Source organism: Hippocampus zosterae, chromosome 21, assembly GCF_025434085.1.
Source record: "Hippocampus zosterae strain Florida chromosome 21, ASM2543408v3, whole genome shotgun sequence".
Classification (NCBI taxonomy): Eukaryota; Metazoa; Chordata; class Actinopteri; order Syngnathiformes; family Syngnathidae; genus Hippocampus; species Hippocampus zosterae.
The window spans coordinates 3,275,969-3,303,680 of NC_067471.1; the positions used below are offsets into that span (position 1 = coordinate 3,275,969).

A 27,712-nucleotide genomic window follows, 5' to 3' on the forward strand; every position below is an offset into this window, starting at 1 on the left:
ATCACACTCACTCCCAAAAGTCAAGCCTCCCTCCGTGATGGGAATGGATTCGACTTCAGCACACAGCGGATGGTGACTGACAGGAAGGCCGCAAGCATGACACCAACCTTACAGCCAGATTGTAAAATGTCATGATTCAGTTCTTGTGTGTTTCCAGCTGGTGGCAGAGGAGTGACTTCCCTCCAGCGTGCACACTTGCTGCCAGTGTTTTTTTTTTTTTTCAGTTAGCCGTGTATTTCAGGACTGCCTCCGTCAGACTATTGACCTTATTTACTGATTTTTTGTTTTGTTTTGAGTGGGTTCTGACTGTCTGCACAATGTAGAGAAGGGTTCACAGCAGACGGGTCACGCGGTTGGACAGCACTAGCATGGCTGACATGATAGTGATTGTCAGGGACGCTCAGAGCCTTGAGCCTCAGTGCCTCTCAGAGCCTCTGTCCAGGCGTAGTAGACTCCGCAGCTGCAAAAGAGGCCTCCAACCACAGGGGCCTCTCTCTGACACTGTAATCAAAATGATTAGATTCAGTCAAGTGTTATGTATTTTCCGATATCAATGGTGGACTGAGCAAAAAGCAGGATTCGAGGACTTATGGAGGAAGGGGGACATTCCAGGCAGGTACATAAATGAAGAGGGGGTAACAGATCTGTAAATTGGCCAAGCTGGCATAGTGCGTAATAATAATAATAATAATAATACATTTCATTACATACACACACACACCATGTTTTTGTGACTAGCTTTGCTTTTTTTCTAAAAGCTTGTATTCTTCATGCCATCTGACACTTGTATCAGGATGACCTTCACGAGAATGTTTTATGAACAGAATTATGAAATTACATAGGCATAGTTTTAGCTAAAGTATGAGCTAATAATTGAAACTTTTACATTTTTAAAGTACCATCCATCTTTAAATTGTTGCAATTCATATGTCATATCTATTACATCTACTTTGTTGATGTTACAGAGTCAAACGTTTCTTTATTGATAAAAACTTAGGAGACTCGCCGTCTGTGCAAACGAAACCGGAAGCACAGGACAGAGCGCACGGAAACAAAAGCGGAAGTGAAAGGCAGTGATCTCGATCAGTCTTCCCGCATCACGTTCCCTCGCGTCAGATCTTATATTTCCCATGATGCCTTGTGTTCATCATGGCTGCGCTCTACGATCCGGCACGCGTGTAAACACTCGTAAATGTAGCGTTGAGAATTCACGAAGAAACTATTTAAATGAATCATTTTGACCGCGCGGCGGCCTCCGACTACATTTGAAGACAAACGACGAAGCCGAGATGAAGATCAAATCCAAGTCTGCGCATCATAGATCCGAGAACACCTACAGGGTAAGAACACAGAAATGATAAACTGTTGTGTACACGTGTTGAAGTAGCTTCATACCTTTTTAAAAACTTTTTAAAATTTTACATGTAACGCCTTTGTATTCAAGCTAATTGTCTGCAACGTGCAAACTAGCCCATAGTCGACTTTTGTGCGTACTTACAAATTGCTTTTATATGACTCGAGACGACACTGTTCAATTATACTCATGCATTTTTTACACAACTTATTGTGTTGTAAATACACCTTCCAGTTTCTTACCTTTGCTGAGCGGCTTGCCAATGTCAAGATCAACGTCATCCACCGGATCGACAGAACCGGATCCTATGCAGAGGTATGTCCTACAGATCATGGAAGCATTTTAATTTACTGAGGTAACTCATTCATAACGTCGTTTTGGAATGCAGGAAGTCGAAACCTATTTCTTTGAAGGCCTGACAAAATGGAAAGACCTCAACGTGACGGAAAATTTCAGTATGTCCAAATCAAAACGATTGCTCCGTTGTTCGTAATTAAGTTCTGATTCACCAACTCTTCTTCTTCAGCTACATTTTTGAAGGAGGTCTCCAACAAGTGTCAGTCGTTCAACATGCTGGTTTTCCATCAAAAGTCGATCGTGGAGAGTCTGAAAACACACCTGGCAGTCACCAGCAGCCTGGCCTACCAACCTCTACTAGAGTAATATGATCAATGGCAACAATTTTTGTTTGGCTAAACCTGACCTGCCTGATAATTAATTCCCAGTCTGGTGGTGCGGTTGGCCCGAGACCTGCAAACCGACTTCTACCCTCACTTCCCGGACTTCTTCACGCTGATCACAGCAATGCTGGACACCAAAGACACGGAGGTGCTGGAATGGGTTTTTACATGCCTTTCCTACCTGTACAAGTACTTGTGGAGGCTCATGGTGAAAGACATGGACAACATCTACAGGTGAAGAAGACTACCGTTGTCTTCAGCGAAATAGGATGAAAATTCTGGTCATATTGGTGTATTCAAATTTCTATATTTCCTCCTGTCAGCCTGTACAGCAAATTACTGGAGCACAAGAAGGAGCACATCCGCAAGTTCGCAGCAGAGAGTTTTGCATTTCTGATGAGAAAGGTAGGTCTTGAATGGCCGAGAATCAATTTTTATGTTTTGATACAATTGTACAAATCTTCGGTGTTGTCCTATCCCGTAGGTTTCCGATCTGGATGCCCTGCTGTCTCTCGTGTTCTCCGACCTGCAGCAGAATCCCGACAAGGCAGAAGGCGCCGGCCAGTTGTTGTTTGAGATGTGCAAAGGTGTCCGGCACATGTTTCACTCCTGTGCGGCAACCGTAAGAGACACTTTTGTTGTAAAATGGTTGCGTAAAAGTGGTTTCAGTTGGAGTTTTTGACCCCAGGCTTCTCATTACATACTGACTTTGCCTCAACCTCTCCTCTAACTAGGCACTCCCTGCTGCGCTACGGAAGATGGGACCTGCAACCAACCAGGGAGCCCCTTTACCGTGGGACCTGGTGCGAGATGCGTTGGATCACACAGCCCAGGCTGCAGCCAATCATGTGGACAAAGAGCACTTCTTGGTTTTTTGGGAGTCCCTCCAGGTAAGAAGGCTGAGGTGCCGGGTTTTAGCTGGGTTGGTGGTCAGCATTAAATTCAGTGAAACATCACTTCGATGGAAACTATGGCGAGTAGATCAATATTTTGTGATGAGGATGTTGCAAAGACACATATCTATTCATCTATCGACACGCATAGACACATTCGATAGAGGTCCCTCTTAGCCAATGGGATGCCAGGAAGATGCTCGGGAATAGCCAATGGCACAGCAGATCAAAGTATGTTGCGTTCAGGAAACTCGGAGCTGTGAGTAGAAATTTCTTTCATAACAAGAGGCGATAGTTTCCTGTTGAGGCGTTTCGTAACTTGAAAATTTCATATGAAGAGACGTTCATAAGTAGAGGTACCACTGTATAATAATGACACTTTATGAAAGCAATTTCTTTACTTTTTTAAAAATTATTATTATTATTTATTTTATTTTATTTTTTGCTGGAATGGTAATGATATTACACTGCTATTTTTCTTTATTTAAAAACACAACCAAAACTGGCTTTTTAGGGGTCTGGAACAGATTGTAGGCATTTCACTTCACGCCAAAGTGGAAAATTGATTGACTGGCTTGGTCAATAAAATGAATTCAACTTTAAAGACAAAGTATATTTATTTTTATTCAATCATTAATGAATTGAAATAAGGAACCGTTTTAAAGTCACATGGACCGACTTCTTGGGTATTGATTGCGAAGAGCTCCCGGTTTGGTGCACACTTCAGACCTCACAAAATGGCTCCAATTACCTTGAACGGTGTTACAAGCAATAATTAATGATAAATCATATTAATGATTTCCGACGTCACCTACGCCCGAATTCACAGGGTGGTGTGGATGAAGTTTTTGGTATTTTGGAGGCCAAGGGAGAGGAGGCTGGCCCCGCAGGCGAGCAGCTGGAAAGGCTGCTGTTCGTCCTCCACACCTTGGTGTCTCACAAGGACGGCGCGAAGATCACAAAGCCGGAGGCCGTCTGCCAGGTACAAGTGGAGCACCGTCGTCATCTCCTTCGAAGCGTGTTCAAGTTCTAATTGTCACCAAGTGTCATTTTTGTCTCGTAGACCGCGTTGCGCCTCGTGCAGAGCGTGACGCTTTCCGCGCCCTGTTCACGGCTCCTCCTCCAAATCTTTTCCTCCCTGCTGCTCGGGGAAAACATCAGACTCCCTGATGCTCTCGTCCAGCAGATAGTCCACAAGGTATGCCTGATTGATTTGTGTGTTTGAGGGGGAACGGGGGCATCGAGTTTGGTCTTGGAATGAATTCAAATTTTTCAAGTTGAGGTATCACTGTATTGTGGTCCACTGCGCAAATGCTCCTCCTCATCCTGCAGGTGTTTGCCAGCTCAATGGGAGAAGACCTCATCCTGGAGTTCACCAAGGAGATGTTTCCCATGAAGCAGTTTGAGCAGGTGAGTTGGCATTGTCTTTTTTTTTTGTTTTTTTTTTAGCTTTTTACAATAACGCCCTCGCTCTTGCCGACACCAGCTCTTCCTCCCCACCCTCCTGCTCTTCACCGCCGGCTTGTTTGCCTGCGGCGATCCCGTGTCGCGCCACCGTGCCCTCGAGGTGCTCGTCAACTTGATCCTGGCCAAAGCGCCGCCGCCAATGGATGGCGCCATGGCTTTTGAGACCTACCCACTGCTCTTCACGGGACAGACTACCGGGTGACTTGGGAGTTTTAAGTTGTTCTGTGTGAGGTACAGGTTAAAGCCCCGGGTCTAACCTATATAAAATATATATATATATATAGATAGATAGATAGATAGATAGATAGAGCTTTGGCGCCATCTTGTGGCATCTTGAGTTGCTCGGTTCAATTTTCGTCTCAGAGCAAAAAATCGACCCAAATCAACGACTGGTATCTCAATAGACTCAAGGTGTATTATGTATCAATTTAACAAAGCTTTACTGATTTTTTTTCTTGGGGGGGGGGTGGGGTCAATGTTGTATTTCTTGTCAGCCTGTTCAGTCACCAAGAGAAACCAGAGCAGAGAGCAGTGCCTGAGCTGGTGCTGTCACTCATTGCATTACCTGAGCAGCAAAATGGGCCCATTGCAGATCTGTCGCTACCTTGGAGTGCACTGGTGCTGCTGCCTCACCTCAGGTAATACATCAGTGACTGGGTGATGGGGCTTAAAAATCAAGTCTTTTTTGTTCATACATATCCGATTTTAATTGATTTTTTTTCCACCTCCTCATTTTTGGTTACCGAAAAAGCAAACGCCTATGATGTTATTCAAAACTAATTTTGTTGTCTGTTTTTTTTTTGTTTGTTTTTTTTCGCTATCTGGGATTTCTTGACCCAATATTTTCTGGAACGTTTTTTTCTTAAACTTGCAGCCACATAATACAAATACATTTTTTGGACACTTAAGAAAATAAGGGGGAAATGTTTCTAATCAAATCATGAAAACACGAGTCTTAATAAATTGTCTTTGTAAATGTTCAACAATAAAATTAATGATTTTTTTAAGCCTAATTAAAATTAAACATTTTAAAATTTGTCCTGACAAACTTAATAGCGAAAAATATTTACCTGCATTTGCATCATGTTGCATTCACAGAAAGAATTATTCTACTTTTGACAAAAATACTGTTTGTTTGTTTTTTTGTCTTTTGTAGGCCTCTTGTTCCCGCTAATGTCTTCCCCGCAGTCACTGCCTTTTTAAACCACCTACTGTGTGAAATTGAGATGGGAAAACTGGCAAAAGGTATTCCATCTTATTTTCCACCCCCTTGCAATTCAACAATTCATTTTTGATTTTTAATTACTGCATTGTTGTTAACCTTTCCGTCTCCCCAGCTGGTTTGTTTGTTGCCACACAAGCCCTAAGCTGCCTCCTCACTCTGGACAGCTCAGCTGGGCCGCTCTCTTTGGTCCCTGTGGACAAAGTCACCGCCATCCTACGGTATATGTGACAAAATAATACAACACTAGGGAGTATGCCTTCGATAACAAGGCTTTTATGGTGTGCTCCTTTCAGGAAGTTCCCCACAGAGCTGTCAGCCCTGCTTTTCGGAGACCTCTATTACACCCGCCTGTCCTTGAGTGGTGCTTCCGAGCACCTATCTCATGATGCACTTTTAGACGTTTACCAGATTCTGCACAGCAACGTGTCCTCTAACATATCCAAGGTGCAGCTAAAGACTTACATTGGTGCATTATGTACCATATTTTTTGCATTATAAGGCACTTCGGATTATAAAGCGCACCTTCAATGAATGGCCTAATAAGGCGCATAAAATAGAAACCACATTAGGGCTGTGTTTGTGCTATGCATCCACTAGAGGGAGCTACGCTAAATGGAATACAATACAATACCATTAATACTTATAATAATTTATATAGAGCCTTCACAGCTCCTGCCGCTTGAACAAAGCCGTGAGAACTGGTCACAAATATGGACATGAAACGTATAAATACAAATGGCATGACAAAATAGATGAAAGACAAAAGTTATGAAGACAATCGAATCAACAAAAAGGCACACAACCCTCATGGGCTCACTTCCACAAAGGGCTAAATATCCTTTGATGTTTTGCTTGTCTCCTTCCTTCGTTTAGTCAGTAGTTAACTATGCTTTTGGTATTATCTTCGCAGAGCTCACAAAGTAGTTGCCTCTTTGAGTGTGTGTTGGCAAATACACGTCGGGCGGAAAAAGCATTTTAGGTTACAATTGGTTCCTGCTAATAATCACCACTGGATGGCGTAGGTACACGACCAGGGATACAATGGCGACTATAAAGAAACTAACGCCATATATAAGGCGCATCGGATTTTAGGGTGCACTGTCGGCTTTTTAGAAAATTCATTGCTCATGGGTGCGCCTTATAGTGCGGAAAATACGGTAGTCATGTGAACATGCTTTTACTATCATGACTTCTTATTTTCTAGATGCGTCTGCTGACCCTGAGGATCCTTTCGCACTTTGAGCCAAAGCTTCCTGCCCCAGAGGAGGTATAGCTCTCACATTTTAAATTAAATTCATTCTCAATAGACGCCGTTGATAACGCGTCCAATGGCTTTTCTTTCGTCCAGCCTGATGAAAGCATGGAGGCGCAGCCGGTGTTCGCCATGTGCCTGCAGGCGGAGCTGGTGCCCGCCTCCCTTCAGGACTACCGGGAAAAGCTGCTGTACCTGCGCAAGCTGCGGCATGACCTAGTCCAGCGCAGCTTGCCCCAGGGGCCACACTGCACCTTTCAGCAGGTACGGATGAGATCATCAAATTCCCCCCGGAAATTTGAAGCACTGTGACGAAATGAGCTAAGTTTACTTTGTTGCTGAGAAAACCGTCGTCGTGAGATTGTTTTACGTAAACGGGCCAAGATTTGAAATTTGTTAGAAAATGTTGTAAAACCAAGCTAATTTAAAAAAAAGCACACACATATACACATGTCATCATCTCTATAAACACACCGTGCGCACACACGTGGAACATGCATTTCATATTGGGAACAGAGGAAACGAGTATGGCCACTATAAGATAAGATAAGAAAATGCTATTTGCCTCACAATGGAGAAATTCCCAATTTACAAAATTATGGAAGGGAGAAGTAGAAGAATGAAAAGTACATGAATTATAAAATACAAATATAAGCATATTAAAAATGGGTGACATTCAAAGTAAAAACAGAAGAGTAAAATGACAACCGTCTGTGTAGAAATGAATGAAGCCTCCACAAAATTACGCTACATAATTAGCGTCGTACATATTTTTTTGCTTACCTCTGCTCTGAGCCCAAACTAAGTCCCAATTGCGCCTTTACGATGAAATTACGATAAAGATCACAAAAATCACCTTTTAAAACGTTAATCTTCATTTGACTTCTCCCAGTTGAGAAATACAAGCCAAAATTGTCATTGTTATTCACTTTTTGCCTTTCCAGGTCCCTCTGCGTTACCTCTTAGCTATGCTGTTTGTCAACTTCAAGCCACTGTGGGACACTGTCATTGAGCTACTTGGGTTAGTATCTAGTTTTTAAATGTAAAAGTAGGCATCTGCTGCTGTCTATTTGAAAATGGGTGAACGCGCTGTGCTCTATTTGTGCAAAATCAACATTGAGTCTCTGTTTTGTGCAGGAGCCACGCCAAGGGGATGGACAACAAAGAGTTCTGGATGGTGTATCATGAACATCTTGAGAAGGTGGCAGTATTAGCTGGTAGGTTTCGCAACTCTGGCGGTGTACTTTAAGCTCCTATCACCAAATGTTGTTCACCTCTCCTTCTTCTCCGTATTGCAGAAGAACAACTTCAGGAGGGTGGTGATGACAGCGATGATGAAGTGGAAGACACGGAGATCCAGACTGGGCCCGGTTGCGACGTCATCGAAAGTGGCGACTTGGGGGTCCTGTTTCTCCAGCAACTCGGGTCGAGCTCAGACCCCAATGAGAGGACGGACTTCTCCAACTTCCGCAGCCTGATGTGGCGCGCCATGGCCCAGTTTCCAGACAGGGTGGAGCCCCGTAGCCGGGAGCTAAGCCCCCTGCTGCTGAGGTTCATCAGGTGAGTGTTCAGTCGACCCAACCCCTAGATTCAACCCGATCACAAATATCCTCACTTTCTGACTTATCGGAAACAGGAATGAGTTTTACCCAGCTGACATGCTGGTGGCACCGACTCAGGACCTGAGGAAAAAGAACGACCCTGGGTTCGAGGGCTCCATAATGACTGAGGAGGAGGGGGAGGAGCAGGAGGAATTAGAAGAGGAGGAGAGGGATAAACGGCAGAAGAAAGCGCCACCACGGCGAGCGGCTTCAAAGTAATGGTGCACTTTGAACGGATGCTTGTGTGAATTCAGAGCGATACATTTGAACGATCCTGAAAATGCAGAAATTACAACAGCTTTTAATATTTAAACCAAATTTTGTTTTGAAAATGCTGTATTATTTTTTTTCATTATTTCAGAATTTTAAAAAAAACATGAAATTGTGTTCAATTAACGCATTTTATTTAATTTTTCAAATGTATATTTAAAGAGATTTCTCGCTAAATGATGAATGATAAATGTGTAGCTGAAAGTTAGCATTCCTGTTATTTATTTTTAATACACAAAAAGTACTGTTATATTCTCCTTTTAATGTAATAACTGCTTTTATTATTGTGAATTTTCATTATTCTCTTATCTTCAGTTGTTCTTGTCTTATGAGAAATGCACTCTTAAAACATTTCTATTTGATCAATGAGAGTGGAAAAATACACTGGCTAGCTTGCAAGTAGTTGACCTGCAAGCTAATGCTGAAGGCAGTCAAATGAGGAAAGGCGGAATCTATTTGACTTTTTATCATTTGGTTGGCTTTAAGTGACACCAGAAAACGTTCTACAGAATAATAGCTTTATAAAATCAAATATTTGGAGACTATACTCGTCACCAAAGTCCAATGGCTTTGATGATGATTATAGTCTCACAGTTTGGTTAGCAAGTCAGCATTTAGCCTGTTGAAAAGACAAACAACCATATGAGGTAAGGTTTGAAGTTTTATTTCAATCATTTTGTCACCAAAACTGGCACAGGATGGTTTCTTTGACTATTTCTTGAAATAATTGAGCATTTATCAAACTGACTATGCTAATGCCTAATTGGTATTTCGGTTTGGTCAGCTAGCAAGGATGTAGCGTTTAGTCTGCTAACAAAATGATGACGGCTGAATGTTTTTTTGGGGGGAGGGGGGTGAATTCTCCATTATTTAACACCTTCTTTCGTTTTAGATTTAATATTATTGTCTTCATTGTTGTATTATATTTATACAATTTGTGACATTTATTTCCTTCCAGACAGCTAATCGCCCACCTGAATGTTTTTGCCAAATTCACCAACCCTCGCTCGCTTTACATGGAGAGCAGCCTGAGAGAGCTCTACAACCAAGTAATCCTAAAAAATGCTAATCTGTTTTTGTTTGTTTTTAATAACTACTAATGTCCTCCTGTGTTTCTCTTCTCAGCTCCTCTGCCACCAGGACCAGCAAATCCAGCGAGTGGCCCTCCAATGTATTCTTACGTACAAAGACCCCTACGCAGTCCCGTACAAGTAAGCAACCTTCATGGTGGACACACAGAGCATCTTTCTTTCTTTCAATGGAGCCCCTGGTGACTATCTTGTATTGAACACGGGGACTGTTGAGATATAGCCGCTGCTCGCGAAAATATGTATTTTGTAAGCTATATCGTTTGTTCGCCTAAATGAAGTGTTTGTGTTTATTTTTTTACCTTTAGTAAATGTTTCATGTTGTTTCAGGGAGAATCTGGAGAAGCTGTTAGATGACAAGCATTTTAAAGAAGAAATCGTCCATTTTAACATCTCAGAGGAGACGGGAGTTGTGGATGCTTCACACAGAGCTGGCCTCATTCCATTACTCATGAGGTATCTTTTTTTTTTTAAATTATGTCATAGTTCTTCTGTTTTGTGCCGCACTGTCATTCCAGTAGCTCACGTTTCTGTCCATGTGGGTTTTTGTGATGTTTTCGTTGCACAGGATCCTGTTCGGCCGTCTGCGCAGTAAAGGCAGCAGTCGCTTCCAGAGCAAGGCCAGCGCCTCTACACGTTCATCCATCATCCTGCGTTTTCTTGCTGGATGTCAGAAGGTGGAGCTGGGCATGTTCGTTGATCTCCTGCTGGAGCCCGTCTCTCATCACAGCGAAGGTGACCAAGCTTGACATTTCAGAAACGGTCTTTATCCAGCTATTAAGGCCAAGTTTCAGTTCAAAACCGTCCCCCAAAAATGGTGACCTCACGCACATTGAATTAATCTGTAATAAAGAAATTCACAACGCTGGAGGGTTCGATTTAACATAACCATATAAGGATTTTTAAAACACTATTAATGTTGTTAATTGGGGGAAAGTAAAACGATTTGTGGTTCACTTTTGATTGTTAGCATTCACTCCGTTTAAAAAAAAAAAATGATGCCAAAAAGATGACGGTCCGTCCTGGCAGACCCAAACGTATTGTGAGGGTTTGTTGGGAGCGTCTGGCGGAATCCCCTGTCAGAAGGAGTTTCAACTCCCACCTCCGACAGAGCTTTTCCCATGTCCCATGTTCCGGGGGAGACGGGGGACATTGAGTCAGAGTGGACCATGTTCCGTGCCTCTATTGTTGAGGCGCCCAATCTGAGTTGTGGCCGTAAGGTGGTTGGTGCCTGTCGTGGCGGCAACCCTCGTACTCGCTGGTGGACACCAGCAGTAAGGGATGCCGTCAAGCTGAAGAAGGAGTCCTATCGAGCCTTTATGGCCTGTGGGACCCCAGAGGCAGCTGACGGGTATCGACTGGCCAAGCGGAACGCAGCTTTGGTGGTCACCGAGGCAAAAACCCGAGCATGGGAAGAGTTCGGTGAGGCCATGGAAGCCGACTTCCAGACGGCTTCGAGGAAATTCTGGTCCACCATCCGACGTCTCAGGAGGGGGAAGCAGTGCACCACTAACACTGTGTACAGTGGGGATGGGGCGCTGCTGACTTCGACTCGGGACGTTGTGAACCGGTGGGCAGAGTACTTCGAAGACATCCTCAACTCCACCAACACGCCTTCCTTGGAGGAAGCAGAGCCTGGGGACTCTGAGGTGGGCTCTCCTATCTCTGTGGTTGAAGTCACCGATGTGGTTCAAAAGCTCCTCAGTGGCAAGGCCCCAGGGGTGGATGAGATCCGCCCGGAGTTCCTCAAGGCTCTGGATGTTGTGGGGCTGTCCTGGTTGACACGCCTCTGCAACATTGCGTGGCCAACGGGGAGAGTGCCTCTGGATTGGCAGACCGTGGTGGTAGTCCCTCTTTTTAAAAAGGGGGACCGGAGGGTGTGTTCCAACTACAGAGGGATCACACTCCTCAGCCTCCCTGGTAAGGTCTATTCAGGGGTGCTGGAGAGGAGGGTCCGTCAGGAGGTCGAGCCTCAGATTGAGGAGGAGCAGTGTGGTTTTCGTCCCGGCCGTGGAACAGTGTACCAGCTCTACACCCTTAGCAGGGTTCTCGAGGGTATGTGGGAATTCGCCCAACCAGTCTACATGTGTTTTGTGGACTTGGAGAAGGCGTTTGACCGTGTCCCTCGGGGAGTTCGGTGGGGGGTGCTTCGAGGGTATGGGGTACCGAACCCCATGATACGGGCTGTTCGGTCACTATACCACCGATTTCAGAGTTTGGTTCGCATTGCCAGCAGTAAGTCGGAATCGTTTCCAGTGAGGGTAGGACTCCGCCAAGGCTGCCCTTTGTCACCGATTCTGTTCATAACCTTTATGGACAGAATCTCTAGGCGCAGCCGAAGCGTTGAGGGGGTCCGTTTTGGTGGCCTCAGTATTGCATCCCTGCTTTTTGCAGATGATGTGGTGCTGTTGGCTCCTTCAAACAGGGCTCTCCAACTCTCACTGGAGCATTTCGCAGCCGAGTGTGAAGCGGTTGGGATGAAAATCAGCACCTCCAAATCTGAAACCATGGTCCTCAGTGGGAAAAGGGTGGAGTGCTCCATCCGGGTCGGGGGGGGGGGGGGGGGGGATCTTGCCCAAAGTGGAGGAGTTTAAGTATCTTGGGGTCTTGTTCACGAGTTAGGGCAGGAGGGAGCGAGAGATCGACAGGCGGATCGGTGCAGCGTCTGCTGTGATGCGGACGTTGTATCGGTCTGTCGTGGTGAAGGAGCAGCTGAGCCAAAGGGCGGAGCTCTCAATTTACCGGTCGATCTACGTTCCAACCCTCATCTATGGTCACGAGCTATGGGTCGTGACCGAAAGAACGAGATCCCGGTTACAAGCGGCCGAAATGAGTTTTCTCCGCAGGGTGTCCGGGCTCTCCCTTAGAGATGAGGTGAGAAGCTCGGTCATCCGGGAGGGGCTCCGAGTCGAGCCGCTTATCCTCCACATGAGATGAGGTGCCTTGGGCATCTGATTCGGATGCCTCCTGAACGCCTCCCCGGTGAGGTGTTCCGGGCATGTCCCACCGGGAGGAGACCCCGAGGAAGACCCAGGACACGCTGAAGAGACTGTGTCACCCAGCTGGCCTGGGAACGCCTCGGGATCCCCCGGGGAGAGCTGGAGGAAGTAGCTAGGGAGAGGGAAGTCTGGGCTTCCCTGCTAAAGCTGTTGCCCCCGCGACCCGGCCCCGGTTAAGCGGTAGAAGATGGATGGATGGATGGATGTATGATGCCAAAAAAATTCTCATGTTCCATAACCTGAAAACAAACTTGGTCCTTGTCTCTTCAGGTTCCTGTGGGGACGCTGTGCAGAGAGCGGTGGCCGGGACGGACATTGGCGCTGTGCTGCCGCTGGGTCGCCAGCACAGCCTCCTTAACATCATCAACGTGGTCATCCAGAAGCTGGGCCACCTCATCGAAGTCTACCTGCCCAAAGTGTTGCAGATTCTTCTGTGCGTCACCGCCTCTGTGTCGGCCATGCTGGAGATCAGGGAACAGGTAGGCCATCTCCGTGAATGAAAATTAGATATTCGTCTCTTGTATTGTTGCTTTTTATTTTTTGGGTGGTTATTGGTACTTCACCTCATCCACAGCAGGACTGTGACTGTATCTCCATTTTTCATCCGTAGCTGCGGCCAGGTTGCATCAATCCTCTGAAGAACCTGAGGCGTCTCGGCATCCTGAGAATCCAGGACTTTTTCGAGAACTTTGACAGCTTCAGCTTCAGTGCCGATCAGCTGGATGGCGTCTTCATGGCTGTTGTGTGGCCTCAGGTGAGTGGTGGAAACTTAACTTTGCTCCCGTTGCTTTCAAAATGAGTGCGCTTAGTCGCGATTTCACCCCCCCCCCCCCCCCCCGACCCAAGGTTCATCGCCTCCCGACTGAAAGTCCATACTCGCCCACACCGCTCCTGAAGCTCATCCATGTGTGGTGCAAACACCCCAGGTTCCGATGTCATATTTCCATCATTGTTCTTATTCAATATAATCCACGTAGAGTTTTCCTAAATTGGCTTTTTCTCCTATTATGTTCCAGGTACTTCCCACTTCTGTCCAAGCAGCGGCCGGGCCACCCGGAGTGCGACGTTCTCCTGAACGTGTTTGCCCTCCTGTCCGCCAAGAACATCTCACCAGCCACCATCGCCGTCGTCATGGACGTAGCCGAGGCCCTGGCAACCACGCAGGACTTTGTCGCCACGGAGACAGAGGCAGAGCTGAGTGTGGGCGGCAGTGTGTTCCCGCAGCCCGCCGAAGCCACGCTTGCTGCAGGTTAGCGGACCAATTAGCATTCAACCGTTTTTCTTACGGATTGTCTGCTGACCGAGACCTATCAATAGATTAATTGATGCCCCCTCTTAACTCACTTAGTACCAGCCAATTCTGGACCAAGTCTGAAAAGACGTTTAAAACCGTCTTTGGGAGTGAATGAGTTAAAACGGGTTTATAATTGTGCATCGATGCCAGCTAAGCATTCAAAACGCAGAAGGCCGTCATCAAACGGCATGCATCTAATGTGTACACAATCATGAGGCGATGTCACATCATCTTCTGTATTCATTAAATCAACACATGGGCAAACAAATCAGCCGAATATTTTGACTGCACGTGAAGTGCGTTCGAGGGCCGCCAACCAGACAGGATGTCTGAAAAGCTGTCAGAGAACCCCATCAATGAATTCAGATTCACAACAAAACCGAGATTCCAGCAGATGGCGCGCAATCACTACATTTTTTGGTTCGGCAGGAGATTTTCTCTGCCCAACAGAACTGTCGGACAAATGTTAACGTGCACATATTTTTTTTCCAGACTCATGGACGCAGGGCTCCAGGCTCTTACTGCCTCACATCACCACCGTGCTGCACTACCTCAGCGGCATAGTCCGAAACACTGATAGGCTGAAAAAGAAGAAATTCCGCCCACAGGTGTCCAAGGAACTCAACATCCTGTCCAAGTAAGTTTTCGGCTTGTTCCTCGTTTTTTTTTAAATTTTTTAAACCGTGTCTGATTCCTTATTTGCGTCTGTTTTGTTCTTATTCATCTCCCAGGATCAGTCGGTTTGTTAGCGACAAAAAGCAGAGTTCAACGCTGATTCGGCTTTTACTGCCTTATCTATTGAAAGGCAAAAACTCTGAGGTAGTGCTTCTTTTTTTCTTACGCATTTCAAAACTTTTTTTTTAATAGCCGGTGAATGACTGGAGTGCCTTTATTTCAGGAAACAGAACTTGACATCCTGGCTACCATACAGAACTTGCTGCAGCAGTGCGTGCAGCCCTCAGCTTTTCTGCAGCCGCTCGGCAAACTCTTCTCCGTCATTCACAACAAGCTGCCCAGGAAGGCTCTCACCAGCGTCTTCCAGGTACATACTGGTAGTGGTACTTGGAATTCTGAGTCTATTTTTTTTTCCAGGTGCTCAAGTTTCTGATTCACTGTCGTGTTGTCCTCTTGCTTTTAGACGCTGTCAGACATGGATCCTTCGCTCAAATACATCACTGACATGACCACAAAGGTAGCTTTGAGCACTTGGGATACCTCGATGTCAATCGAAATGTAGTTCTCTCATACCTGACGTGTATAACCACTCCTCCCCAGCTCAACGCCTTCGACAGTCGCCACCTGGATGAGGTTTACTTTGACGTCCGCCTGACAGCTTTCCAAGAGGCCACCAGGCGGATAAGAGAGATGAAATCCCTTGATCTTGACTACATCGGCACCGTCATACAAAACTGCTTCCACACTTACGAGGTGACAATGTTGTTGGAATGCCGAGCGTCAAGCTGATACATTTGACCATCGTCACACTCGACTTCATCTTTACAGATCGGAGACATGTCGCTGAGCGACAACGCCACCTTGTGCCTGTCAGCAATAATCGTCCAGCTGGCGGCGGTCGGCGCAGGGGAGAAGGTTTACCGGGACGTCATCCAACACACCATCTTGGACGCCATACACAAGGGACTCCGGAGCAAGACGGAGGTATTTTCATTTTGAATGCGGTATTTTGTAATCAAGTTTCTAATACTGCATTACGGCTACAGTAGACTATTAGAAAATGAATGGAGGGAGGCGCAATAGTAAAAGCAACGGTCATTCGGCTGTGTTCACAAAATACAGGATTTCCGTCATTAAAAAGCATTAAACTCATTCAGTATCAGTCAATACTGGACCAAGTCTTAAAAGACGTTTAAAAACGTATTTTCGGACCAAGTCTGAAAAGACGTTTAAAAACGTCTTTGGGAGTGAATGAGTTAAAAGTCAGTCAATGGATAGTAGGTAAATTAAGGACGAAAAAGCAAAACAAGTACGTCGTCCAAGAACGAAGCGGAGGCTCGGAGGGGTTCGAGCCTTTTCCATTGCCAGTCCCTCTCTTTGGAATGACCTCCCACTGAACCTTTGGCAAGCCCCCTCCCTGCCAATCTTTAAAACTCGTCTTAAAACTTTTTTTTCTTTCTTTCTTTCTTTGGGTTTTGACTGTGCATGAGACTTGATTTTTTGTTTTGACTGTTTTTGTGCTTTCTACTGTCTTTGCTATTCATTTCTTGTTTGTTGTTGTCTGAATTCTTTTTGCTCCTTGTACAGCGCTTTCTAAACAGCGGCGGTTGGTTTAAAGTGCTCTATAAATACAGTTGAGTTGAGTCCAGATGGAGATAGATGAGAGAGATCAAATCCACACAGGTACATTTGTGGAGACTGGGGACACTTAATTTACACTCAATAGAATAGGAGTTTCTGACATCCTTCATGTTGCAATTAATTTCCTCTTAATTCGTAAAGAAAAAAAGTACAGCGTCCAACATGAAGTGCTAATGCTGCCTAGTGCCGGAAAAATGACCTCAACATAAATCTCGACTGAATGTTTTACACTCCTTTTAACGCTATATATGACCAAAAGTATTACGTTTCATTTTCTCATACGTGTCGAAACCCTGAAATATTCAAAACTGTAAGACCCAAAACCTGGAGTGGGGAGTGAACATTTGAATCAAAGTCTACCGTCTTCTCTATGTTAGAGCGTGCAGCACGAATATACCAACGTACTCGCCTGCCTGGTGAAGACCTTCCCGACGAAGAAAGAATTCCGAGACATGGTGCAGCTCACCGACTACAACGACCCAGAGTCGGACTTCTTCGAGCACATGAAGCACATTCAGGTATAGAATCTTTTACATCCATCTTCCCTCTTGAGATTCTTATCGTTTGTGTGTGTGTCTTCCTCTAGATCCACCGTCGGGGTCGAGCCCTGAGGAAGTTAGCCAAGCAGCTAACGGAGGGCACTGTGGTGTTGTCGCCGCGTTCGTTGCAGAATTACATCATGCCTTACGCTTTGACGGCCCTGATGGACGAGAAAATGCTGCAGGTGACGCTCGCGTCGTCACGCTCACAATGCATTTGACTTTTGTCTCGTAATATTTTTTTTCCTGGTGGTGCACGACAGCGCGAGAACATGACAACGGCGTGCGTGGACATTGTGGCCGCCGTGTGTCGCCGGCTGACCTGGTCCAAGTACCTGTACTACCTGAAGCATTTCGTTCACGTCCTGCAGACGTCGCAGGTCGAGCAGAAGCTCGCTGTGAGGTGGGTGACCACTCAACGAATTCTTATTTTCATATTCCGTTTGAACTCCTCTCATTTTGTCGTCATCCTGTCACCTCCAGTTTGCTCGTCAAAGTCCTTGAGGCATTCCACTTTGACCATGAGACCCTCGCCCGAGAGATGGAAGCTGCTAAAGCCAAAGAAGGTGAAAACTTTTAAAAAGGGGTACAATGTGTTGAAAATTGTTTTTTTTTTCTTCATTAAAAAAAAACAATAATTTAAGTTCGGATTTAAGAAGTAAATATTTTTGGAGTATTCCCCATGATAAATACAGTGAAACTCCTCGACAACGAAATGTTTGCAGCAAGAAATTTTTCACAACGGGGGGTTTTTCACTGTCGCAATTTTTATCTCAGATGTAAACACACACACACGCACCATATATGTATATTCTTTATTTTTATTCCAATAATGTACATAGTGCATAAATATGAGCATACACTTATTTGATATTGTTTAACATTAACATATAATTGTTTTTGATATAAAACAATTATCACTCCACTTTGTCTGTTGGTTTTAGCAAGTCATTTATACTCTTTTGCTTCCCAACTCTTCTCAAATTCTTGGATAATGTTTTTTTATTTTGCTTCCTTTGTCTTTCATTTTGATCATTTTTACCCTCTCTTCCAGCGTCAGAGCTCTTCTTGTCTTAGCTGCTTGACATCCAAAGGTCCGTTTTGTCGCCATTTTAGCAATGCAGCGTTCTTGCTGCGTCTGAAATGAACAATAACAAATACTTCCTGGACTACTGCGCATGTGTAAACCAGTGTAGTGGTTGCTGTTGCTGTTTCCAAACGAAGCAGTAGAGGTCGCTGTTTGGATTCGACTTTTGCGGAAGACTTTTCGTTGTAGTGAATCTCGTCGCGAGCCAAGAGCAGAGAAAAAGATTTCGTATAATGGAACAGGGGGATTTTTCGTCGTAGGGGGAGCTTTCATGCTTGAAATTTTTTTCACATTAGGGGGTATTTTCGCCCATGTAAGTTTCGCTGTGGAGGAGTTTCACAGTAAGGGTTCACTTCAGGCGGCCCGGTAGTCCAGTGGTTAACACGTTCGCTTCACAGTGCAGAGGTACCGGGTTCGATTCCAACTCCGGCCTCCCTGTGTGGAGTTTGCATGTTCTCCCCGGGCCTGCGTGGGTTTTCTCCGGGTGCTCCGATTTCCTCCCACATTCCAAAAACATGCGTGGCAGGCTGATTGAACACTCTAAATTGTCCCTAGGTGTGAGTGTGAGTGCGAATGGTTGTTCGTTTCTGTGTGCCCTGCGATTGGCTGCCCTGCGATTGGCTGGCAACCGATTCAGGCCCCCGCGACCCTAGTGAGGATCAAGCGGCTCGGAAGGGTTCACTTCTATCGTTTTGTTTTGGGTTTTTTGTGAAGCTGCAAGTTCCGCGATGGATGTCGAGGAAGAGGCCGCAGCCGAACAATCAGAGTCAAGTGACGATGAGGAGGCCATGGAGATAGACGGCAAACCTTCTCTGCAAGCTGTCGCCGTGGAAACGCCAGATGAAGAACAAGTTTCCTCCGAGAAAGCGACCGCCGCTAAAGCCAAGAAACCCCCGGCTCCCAAGCCCGTGGTGGTTTCCTGTGGTCTGCCGCAGAGTCAACAGGAGCTGGAATCGCTCATCAGCACCATCCAGCAGAGCGTCACAAGCAGCGTGTTGCCTCGCCTTCAAAAATGTCTCAACGCCAAAGTATGATTTTATTTATTTATTTATTTATTAAATCGCCGTCAATGGCAGCAAAGTGTGTATTTGCGAATCTCTAGGTGAAACGTGACGATGAGCACAAGGCAGTGAAATCCAAGGAGGTGAAGGAAGAAGAAGTGGCGCGCATCCCGATAGCCTTCGCCATGATCAAACTCATGCAAACTCTTCCTCCACACATCATGGAGGCCAACCTGCCAGGGTATCCCCATTTATTTTATTTTTTGCGCTCTTTGCTTCAATGTGTCCTCTTCTGAAAGGGTCAACGCGTCTTCTTCTGCTTGCCGTCCAGGATCCTGATCAAGGTGTGCGTGGTCCTGAGAAACCGATTCCAGGAGGTTCGCGAAGTTGCCAGGGGAACGCTGGTGAAGATCCTCGAGACGCTGGGCTGCCGTTACCTGCGGTACATGCTGAAAGAGATGCAGGGTATCCTCGTGAAAGGCTACCAGGTATAAACTAATTCATAATTCATAATTCGCTTATGTCCTTTTATCTGGTCTTGTAATATGTGTTGCATTTTTGGGGGGTTAGTTAAGCTGTACAGCGTCTCCTGCTGCTCATTTAAAAGTTTTGCTCCTGGTATATTGCTGCCATAGAACTATTTTGAGGTTAGTTTAGGAGCTTCATGTGCTGGTTTGCCACCATCTTGTGGCAACAGTGGGCAATTCTCAACCATTTTGGGGGCGTCGTTACTTGCTGATTTTTGCGACTTGTGGGGGGCATGAGTCCCTCCACTGCATTTGATTTTCTTTCTGTATATATATTTTTAATATATTTATTGCGAATAATACAATACGCATTTTAGCAAAATAAACATAAAACAATAGTTGATTAAATAATGACACTGGTCGACACTTTTTTGTGCCCTGATTTTTTTTCTCTGGCGCATCAGATTTTCAGAATAATAATATTAGTAATATGATGACTATAATATGTGATGTAATATTTATGAATTTAGGGTTCAGCAACAGGTGGCTTTTTTCTGAAATGTCATCATTTTTTTAATTGGTCAAAATTACAACAAAAAAATGAAAGTATCATAACCTGATGCGCTTTTTAATATAATTTTGAAATGAGCCATCTGTTATATAAATTGAACATGAGCGTAAAAAAAATATCCACCCCAAAACAGAGCAGCAACTCCATCATCTCATCTTCTCTGTGTGTATTTGTCTCCCAGGTCCACGTTCTGACATTTACTGTGTACCAGCTGCTCTCGGCCCTCAGCCCAACTCTGAAAAGTGGTGACCTCGACCCATGCATGAGCATGCTCATCAACGTAAGAAGGAAGCGCTTGGTCTCGTTTTTCGGACTTGCGTATGATCGCGTTGTTTTTATTCATTGGCTTTTCCTTGCACTTCTCAGATCTTCAACAACGAGCTTTTTGGCGTCGTCGCCGAGGAGAAAGAGGTGAAGGGCATTGTCTCGAAACTGATGGAGGCACGGCATAGCAAGAGCATGGACTCCTACCAGATTCTGGCCCAGTTTTGCAGCAAGGAGAGCATCACCATGCTCGTTCTGCCGTTGAAGGAGGTGGGCGGAGTCCGTTGGATTGTGATCTTTTCACTGCGTGCGTTTGTTTATTCAATCTGTCATTGCAGATTCTGGAGACCTCAAAGAGTCTGAAGGTGTGTAACCGCGTGGCCGCAGTTCTGCGGCGCCTGGTTCTGGGTCTGCTGGAAAATACGGGCATGGACTCCTCTGATATCCTCCTGCTGAGCCACGGTCTTATCAGCCAGAGCCTGCCTCTGCTCACTAAGAAAGACAAGTACGAATGACAGGGAGTAACATGTCTACATTTTGATTGTTAAATTTATTTTCATTTTATGTCATTATGTGTGTGGTTTTTCTTTTCTTTTTTTTTTTAGGGACAAAGCTTCAGCAAAGCCTCCACCTGACCCCCGACTCCCCCCTCCTAGCTGCCTACTCCTGCCACCCACTCCAAAGAGGGGCGGTGTGAAAGCTCCCGTCAGCCGCCGAACCAACATGCACATCCTGGTGGATGCGGGTCTTAAGGTAAGGATCCAGCGCAGAACAAAATGATCCAATTTTACTCGAGCCTTTCATGCACCCTGTAACCTGATAACGTCAGATGTCCACTGTAGCAACCACTGTCCCTGAAAGGGTTCGTTGCAATGTATTTTTGCCAGTGACATTTAATGCCAGGCAAAAAAATGAGCGCGTAGGGGGAAAAAATTAAAGGAAGACATTTCTTTGCATTCCACTTCCGATGTTATCGCTGTATTTTTATTGGTCTGACTTTTTTTTTTCTTAATGAATGAAATGTGTGCCTTGCTCATAATCACTCCATGTTCTACAGCTGCTCCATTTGAGTCTGAAGAAAGCCAAAGTGACATCATCCATGGAGTCGGCCCTCGAGATGTTAGACCCTTTTGTGCCGATGCTGCTTGAATGCCTCACCTCCATGCACGTCAAGGTGGGAGCAGCTCACATTTTGACCCAACGTGGCTTCCAGAATCGAATAACTTCCCGAATCCTTTGTCAAATTTTTTTTCCACCCTCTAATCAGGTTATCACGGAAGCTCTGGTAGCCTTCACGTGGGTGCTGAAGTTCCCTCTGCCTGCCGTGGCGGAGAATGTCAATCAGCTGACCAAGCAGCTCTTTGTCCTGCTTAAGGATTACTCCAAGGCCGGAGCCGCCCGTGGAGAGAACTACGTCCTGGTCCAGAATTGCTTTAAGGTCGGCAATTTTTTACGACTTGTCATATTCTGTGCTGTATTCGCCATACTTGTTGTCTCTTTCAGACCATCACCATACTGGTGAAAAATGTGAAGGACAGCAGGATTTCCGAGCTCCAACTGCAGGTCCTGCTGGGATACGCCGAGGAGGACATCTATGACCAGTCTCGACGGGCGACCGCCTTCGGCCTCCTGAAGGTACGTGTAAAAGTGAAAATTCCTGCCCCCTTCAAGGGTTACAGGCTCCTGTAGTCGGTGTCAAAGCACTACTTTTGGCCTCAATTAAAAATTCTACTCACTTCAACATAGTTCGTGTCATCAGCAGCAGACATTGAAGAACAAAAAATGTGAAGGTTGGGATAAATGTTAGTCGGATCCCGACCCAGGAACGCTTTGATTTAAAATTTCACCGACCTGTCTCAGGCAATTCTGTCGCGGAAGCTCATCGTTCCTGAGATGCAGCCGCTGATGAGGAAAGTAGCGAAGCTGTCGGTCAACGGAAGTAACTCCATGATCCGAGTGCACTGCAGACAGATCTATATAAAGTACTTGCTGGACTACCCACTGGGGAAGAAACTGCAGGACCACTTGGACTTCATTGTGGCCCAGCTGGCGTATGAACACGACACGGGCAGGGAGTCTGCGCTGGAGATGCTCGCTTACGTCTTCCAGACGTTCCCTCAGGTACTTTTTCGAGCTGCGCAATTAATCCCAAATAATCTTGACAGGTTGTGTTAACTCTTCGCCATGCCGGATTTTATTCTCTTAAGACTTTACTTCGGAGGTACAGCAACATCTTCTTTGCACCGCTGGCCCTGGTGGTGGTCAACGATGACTCGGCGCGCTGCAAGAAGATGGCCGCCATGGCCATCAAGGACCTCCTGGCCAAGGTGGACGTCAACCAGCAGAATTCTTTGTTCTCCCTCGTCAGCACTTGGCTGAATGAAGAGAAGGCACGTCAGCTTGACTTTTCATCTGGTGGGCGCTTGGTCATATTTGAGCGCGTCGTTAAAGGTTGCTGTGGTGCAGGTGAGCCTGAAGCGTCTGGGCGCTCAACTTAGCGGTTTGTTCGTGGAGGTGGAAGAGGAGAACTTTGCCAAACGCCTCGATGGCCTGCTACCGCTGCTGGCAAAGGAGCTCAACCCCGACAACTACGAAGACGTACGATCTTAAAATGGTCAAAATGTGACACTGAATAGCCTCGGCGTACCTGTCAATGTCAAGAGGGGTCAAGCGGAAGCCTGTTTTTATGACTTTTCATGTCGTTTCAGATTGAGGAGGAGGAGGAGGAGCGGGCAGCGGACAGGCTCCTGTTCACTTACCTCACTCTTGTCACCAAATTGATCAAACATTGCGGCTTCCTGCAGCTCAGCAAACCTCCTGACACCCTCGCCCATATTTGGGGTAAGCCGCCCACTTCACGGCTGCCACCAAGCCAATCACATGAACTCATTCACTCCCAAAGACGTTTTTAAACGTCTTTTCAGACTTGGTCTCGAATTGGCTGGTACTGAATGAGTTAAAATCCGCTGTCGATTTTTAGGCCACATCGAAGGCCATTTGCGCCACCCTCATTGCTGGGTGTGGCTGACCGCCTCGCAGCTCTTCGGCCAGCTCTTCGCTGCCCACCAGGCGGAGGAGCTGGTTGCGGCGTGGAGAGCGCAGGGAGGTGGGAAATCACCCCCGAATGTGGCCGCCGCTTTCATCATGAGCAATCTGGACAAAAAGGTCACGGTCAATGTCAAGTCGAGTCCCCCCCCCCCAGCCCCCAGAGTTGTAATATCCTCTTCTCACATCCTCTCGTCATTCTTTTCTGCAGATGAGAGAGCTGGCATTAGCCTTCTGCCATCAGCTGCAGTCCAGATTCTTGGACACGGAGTCTGGCGAGCAGGTGATCAAAAACCTCCTCTTTGTGGGCAAGATCATCTACTTGGTCTCCCCCGAGTCGAACATCATCACCCCTGAGGAGGAAATGGAGGCGGAAGAGGAGGATAAGGAGGAAGAGCAGGATGAAGCGGACGACGTGAAGGACGACAAACCTCCGTCGCTGCTCTGGCTGATCAAAAAGCTGTCACTGATGGCCAAAAGGGAGGCGGCGCATAATCCCAAAGTTCCGCTGAAGGTACCAAAGCAGCATCCGGAAATCCATTTCAATGCACTACACTTTTGGTATCACACAATAATTTGAGTAGGAAAAAAAAGACATCCAATCTTTGAAGAGACAAAATGGAGCACGGCTCCTTCAAATGATACTTTTCTGACAACTGAAGAGTCAAAAGAAATGTTCTCAAGCGATTTTGAAACCTCTACACATATATTGAAAAGTGTGTTGTGTTTTGTTGCAGCTGTTGTGAAATGTAAAATCAACTTTCCAAAAATCCTGTAGTTACATTTTTTTTAAAGCAAAAAAAAAATGATACACTTTACCATGCCGAGTTTTTGTAACATTCCCATCCCTTTTATTTACAGAGAACCTGCGTTTTTAAATTCTTGGGAGCAATCGCAATGGACCTCGGCAAGGAGCGACTCGGCCCCTATTTGACCACCATCATCGCGCCGCTCTACAGAGAACTGGAGAGCACCTACGCAGAACAAGGTAAACCACACTTTTTCTTTCATGTCGACCTGAAGGGGGCGCTCACTTATATCATCGTCATCAGACCCAACACTGAAGAACCTGGCTCAGGAGCTGATCGACCTGATGAAGAAACAGATGGGCCTGGAGACTTTCTCGCTGGCTTTCTCGGCGGTGCAGAAGCAGTTCGCAGTGAGGCGGACTGCGCGTAAGCGACAACGAGCCATGCAGGTAAAGCCACCGCAGGCTTAACGTGACTTAAAATCTGAGGGGGGTTTTTTCCTTGCAGGAATGAGATTTTATTTATTTACCTTTCGTAAAAATAAGAAATGACATTGAAGTGCAGATTTGTATTTCCAGGGAATGTCCCCTTCAAACACAAATGTGACACATTTTAACTTATTCGGTTCCAGCCAATTCTGGACCAAGTCTGAAAAGACGTTTTAAAAACGTCTTTGGGAGTGAATGAGTTAACAATGCAAAAATTTCATGTCAATAAATTCAACACGTTACTGTTGGATTTTGTCTTGCCAGGCGGTGACCAACCCCGACATCGCCGCTCAGAAGAAAGTCAAGAAGCACCTCAATAAAATCGAGGCCAAAAAGCGCAAGATCGAGTTCCTGCGGCCTGGTTATAAAGCCAAGAAGCACCGTAGCCACGCGCTCAAAGACCTGGCCATGGTGCAGTGAGTCAGTCAAGGAACTCATTTTGTCAATAGATAAAGCGGAATCATGTCAATGGGTGAAGAGTCTCCTAGAGCCGCTTTTTTTTTTTTTTTGGTTTGTATAGCATTTTATAAATCGTCCCCATAAAAAAGTAAAACACGATTGTTACAATCACCAAAAGTCTTTACTGGGAATCATTTTCACTGTACAAGCAGTTATAAATATGCAGCCATTCAATTTGAATCAAACTGTACTCTGCAATCCATGGGGGGGGGGCATAATTTTAACTATGTCGACAATAGAAATGGTGGTGCGACGACAGGCAAATCAATTCACTCATGTACAAAAAGAGATTTAAATAACACTCCGTGGTCCATTAGTGTGTAAAGAATCGGCTATGCGGTGCCTCCTAGCAAAGTGTCATCGCGTTTCTTGCTCGTTTGACACGCACAAGCCTTCTGAGGGTGATGGGAGTGAATGAATCCGACCAAAGGCACCCAACTTTGATTGATTTGAAAGTAGGAAGTGTAACCTTGACCACCGCTGCCCTCTGAACAATGCTTTTCACGCAGACAATAGAAAACGAGGCCTCTGCTTTTCAGTCCCAGGTTTGGCCGGAGTACATGGGAAGCGAGGTCAGTCACAAGGTTTTATACAGAAGGATATTTACAAAAAAAAAGGGTCTGGGGGGGCACGTGTCATCGTCGTCTTTTTTTTCCCCTCTGTTCTACTGCCGACTCTTCAGCGAATCCACTAGCCTGCAGAGAAAACGCCGCTGTAAACAGACATCTCTTATCATTTGTTTTCATCGTTAAAAAAAAAAAAAAAACGTACCACTCCATAGCTTCATCCAAGCCCGTGCCTTTGGTCGCCGAGGTCTTGAAGATCTGCCACTTCCGATCTTTGAGGGCAGGGAGGCCCAGTGCGTTGGCCACCTCGGCCGGTGTCATTGCCTGTTCCATATCTTGCTTGTTTGCAAACACGACAAGGATGGCCTTCTTCAGCTCCTCCTCCTGGATTCAAAAAAATAATAATTAAAAATAACCACGAGGAAAACAGCATACCGCTTCAGATTATGACGACTCCATGGTATAGACTCGCCTCCAACATAGCCACAAGCTCAGACTTGGAGATGCCCATTCGGTCACGGTCGCTGCTGTCGACAACGTAGATGACGGCGTCTGTGTTGGAGTAGTAGCACCGCCAGTATGGCCTGTGATAAGAGGGGGGCGGACATTTAAAAAGATGCCGGAAACATAACATATCAATGCGGTATACTTGCCGGATACTCGTCTGGCCTCCCAGATCCCACACCTGGAACTTCAGGTTTTTGTATGTTACGGTCTCCACGTTAAAGCCGATTGCTGCACGAGAGCGACAATGGAGGGTGTCAAGTCAAAATACTCGTGTGGCAGATCGTAATCTGGTCCGGGGTCAATGCATTTGAGTAAGACGGTTTGGTGCAGAAGGAACGAGTCAGCCTTGAAGGTAAGCAGACGCAGCTTTATTTCTGCATGTTAGTCAGCTCATAATTTTATGCATTGCATCACTCAAGGCTGATGCTTTTTGTCTGCGCAGACCACCATGTGGTGCTTGCAATGAATGTGTCCTCGATATTATGCGAGCATTCCATTCTTCTGGCAGTCACACTGTGCCAGGTGTATAAGAAAAAAAACAGTGATAGATAATTTTTTGGAAAAAGTGAAATTGGATGTCACCCCATGGCACATTACTAGTTGATTTTCCCAAACGTAGTGTCGGTACTTACTTGGGATTGTGGTGACCACCTCCCCAACCTGCAGACGGTACAAAATGGTGGTTTTCCCTGCACCATCCAAACCCAGGATGAGAATCCTCATTTCCCTGGTTCCAAACAGGCCCGAGAAGATACTGGAGAAGAAGCCACCTGGAGGTACACACCCAATTTGCTGTGTTTTTCCTCCTCTCCAAAAAGCAACCATGTGAATCATACAACTGCTAATTTGATGCAAAAGCTGAGAAAGTGAAGACTTTATTCGACAATAATAACATGTTTGTTTGAATGTTTGACATTCCGGAAGCTTTGACGCAGCCGGCTTGACTGGTTAGCCACCGTTTGCCTGAACAAATCTAGCCAGGTAAGGTTATGTTTAAAAAAAACACAAGCTGTCACTTTGCTGCTAAGTGTGCAACACTTGGGTGACGTTTTTGGCTTAAAATGGTTAGATCGGTGATATTTGAATTGTCCACTGCACGCAAAGACAAATATTGCGATGAGCTAACGTGGCTTTAGCTTTAGCCAGTTTAGCAAAATCAGTTAGGGGGCCACTTAGAAGTCGACAAGCAGGACAAAACACAAGCTTTCGTGCGTTTCTACGAAAACTCCAACAGCTTAATGGTTAAATTATTTGAGAAATGTGAATTTTGTTGTATTTTAGAATACGCACCCATTTTTGATCAGACCAAAGGAAGCGTCTCGCAGGTTGGATCTGAAAGCTTCCGTGTGGTGACGTGTATTGGATGACGTCACCGCTCCCCAGCGTAAGCTTCCTTCCGCTTTTTCACTTTGTGACCTATCATGTCATACATAAAACGTATGCTTTTACTTTGTAGTAACTACATTTACATATAAAGCATCGACAAGATTTGAAGTAAAAAAAACTATTTAAAAAAACACGTTTTCGTCG

General features: G+C 45.7%; 2 protein-coding genes across 2 annotated transcripts; one reads left to right on the plus strand and one right to left on the minus strand.

Annotated features, from left to right (window-relative positions):
- The first annotated feature begins 1,077 nt into the window (after positions 1 to 1,077).
- Positions 1,078 to 25,792, plus strand: utp20 (UTP20 small subunit processome component). The gene is made up of 59 exons (XM_052055633.1): positions 1,078 to 1,340; positions 1,589 to 1,669; positions 1,743 to 1,809; positions 1,881 to 2,013; positions 2,080 to 2,268; positions 2,358 to 2,439; positions 2,519 to 2,656; positions 2,769 to 2,924; positions 3,757 to 3,909; positions 3,991 to 4,125; positions 4,260 to 4,337; positions 4,414 to 4,592; positions 4,889 to 5,032; positions 5,551 to 5,639; positions 5,732 to 5,837; positions 5,913 to 6,063; positions 6,824 to 6,886; positions 6,968 to 7,135; positions 7,816 to 7,892; positions 8,009 to 8,088; positions 8,170 to 8,431; positions 8,508 to 8,687; positions 9,701 to 9,791; positions 9,868 to 9,953; positions 10,161 to 10,286; positions 10,399 to 10,565; positions 13,100 to 13,308; positions 13,440 to 13,583; positions 13,676 to 13,755; positions 13,846 to 14,078; positions 14,616 to 14,760; positions 14,855 to 14,942; positions 15,022 to 15,165; positions 15,262 to 15,315; positions 15,399 to 15,551; positions 15,627 to 15,782; positions 16,817 to 16,957; positions 17,026 to 17,163; positions 17,242 to 17,381; positions 17,462 to 17,544; positions 18,780 to 19,093; positions 19,168 to 19,307; positions 19,398 to 19,554; positions 20,286 to 20,384; positions 20,471 to 20,638; positions 20,707 to 20,873; positions 20,974 to 21,121; positions 21,426 to 21,542; positions 21,636 to 21,806; positions 21,872 to 22,003; positions 22,229 to 22,489; positions 22,576 to 22,758; positions 22,835 to 22,966; positions 23,077 to 23,209; positions 23,349 to 23,533; positions 23,625 to 23,927; positions 24,275 to 24,401; positions 24,466 to 24,611; positions 24,915 to 25,792. Exons 1-59 carry the CDS (start codon positions 1,290 to 1,292, stop codon positions 25,068 to 25,070), a joined length of 8,379 nt encoding a protein of 2,792 aa, XP_051911593.1. The 5' UTR covers positions 1,078 to 1,289; the 3' UTR covers positions 25,071 to 25,792.
- Positions 25,209 to 27,598, minus strand: arl1 (ADP-ribosylation factor-like 1). Its single transcript, XM_052055662.1, has 6 exons — positions 27,473 to 27,598; positions 26,815 to 26,952; positions 26,329 to 26,410; positions 26,148 to 26,259; positions 25,881 to 26,059; positions 25,209 to 25,804 (listed from the first exon to the last, which is right to left on the minus strand). The coding sequence occupies exons 1-6, from the start codon at positions 27,474 to 27,476 to the stop codon at positions 25,774 to 25,776; spliced, it is 546 nt and encodes a 181-aa protein (XP_051911622.1). The 5' UTR covers positions 27,477 to 27,598; the 3' UTR covers positions 25,209 to 25,773.
- Positions 27,599 to 27,712: the final 114 nt, after the last annotated feature.

Excerpts from the sequence above, each read along its gene's own strand:
- utp20 (XM_052055633.1), top strand. The coding sequence starts at position 1,290 with ATGAAGATCAAATCCAAGTCTGCGCATCATAGATCCGAGAACACCTAC. Across the intron at positions 5,838-5,912 it reads AAAGTCACCGCCATCCTACG|GAAGTTCCCCACAGAGCTGT; the intron begins GTATATGTGACA and ends TGCTCCTTTCAG. Across the intron at positions 6,064-6,823 it reads TGTCCTCTAACATATCCAAG|ATGCGTCTGCTGACCCTGAG; the intron begins GTGCAGCTAAAG and ends CTTATTTTCTAG.
- arl1 (XM_052055662.1), bottom strand. Across the intron at positions 26,260-26,328 it reads GGAGGCCAGACGAGTATCCG|GCCATACTGGCGGTGCTACT; the intron begins GCAAGTATACCG and ends CTCTTATCACAG. Across the intron at positions 25,805-25,880 it reads TTGGATGAAGCTATGGAGTG|GCTAGTGGATTCGCTGAAGA; the intron begins GTACGTTTTTTT and ends TTTTCTCTGCAG.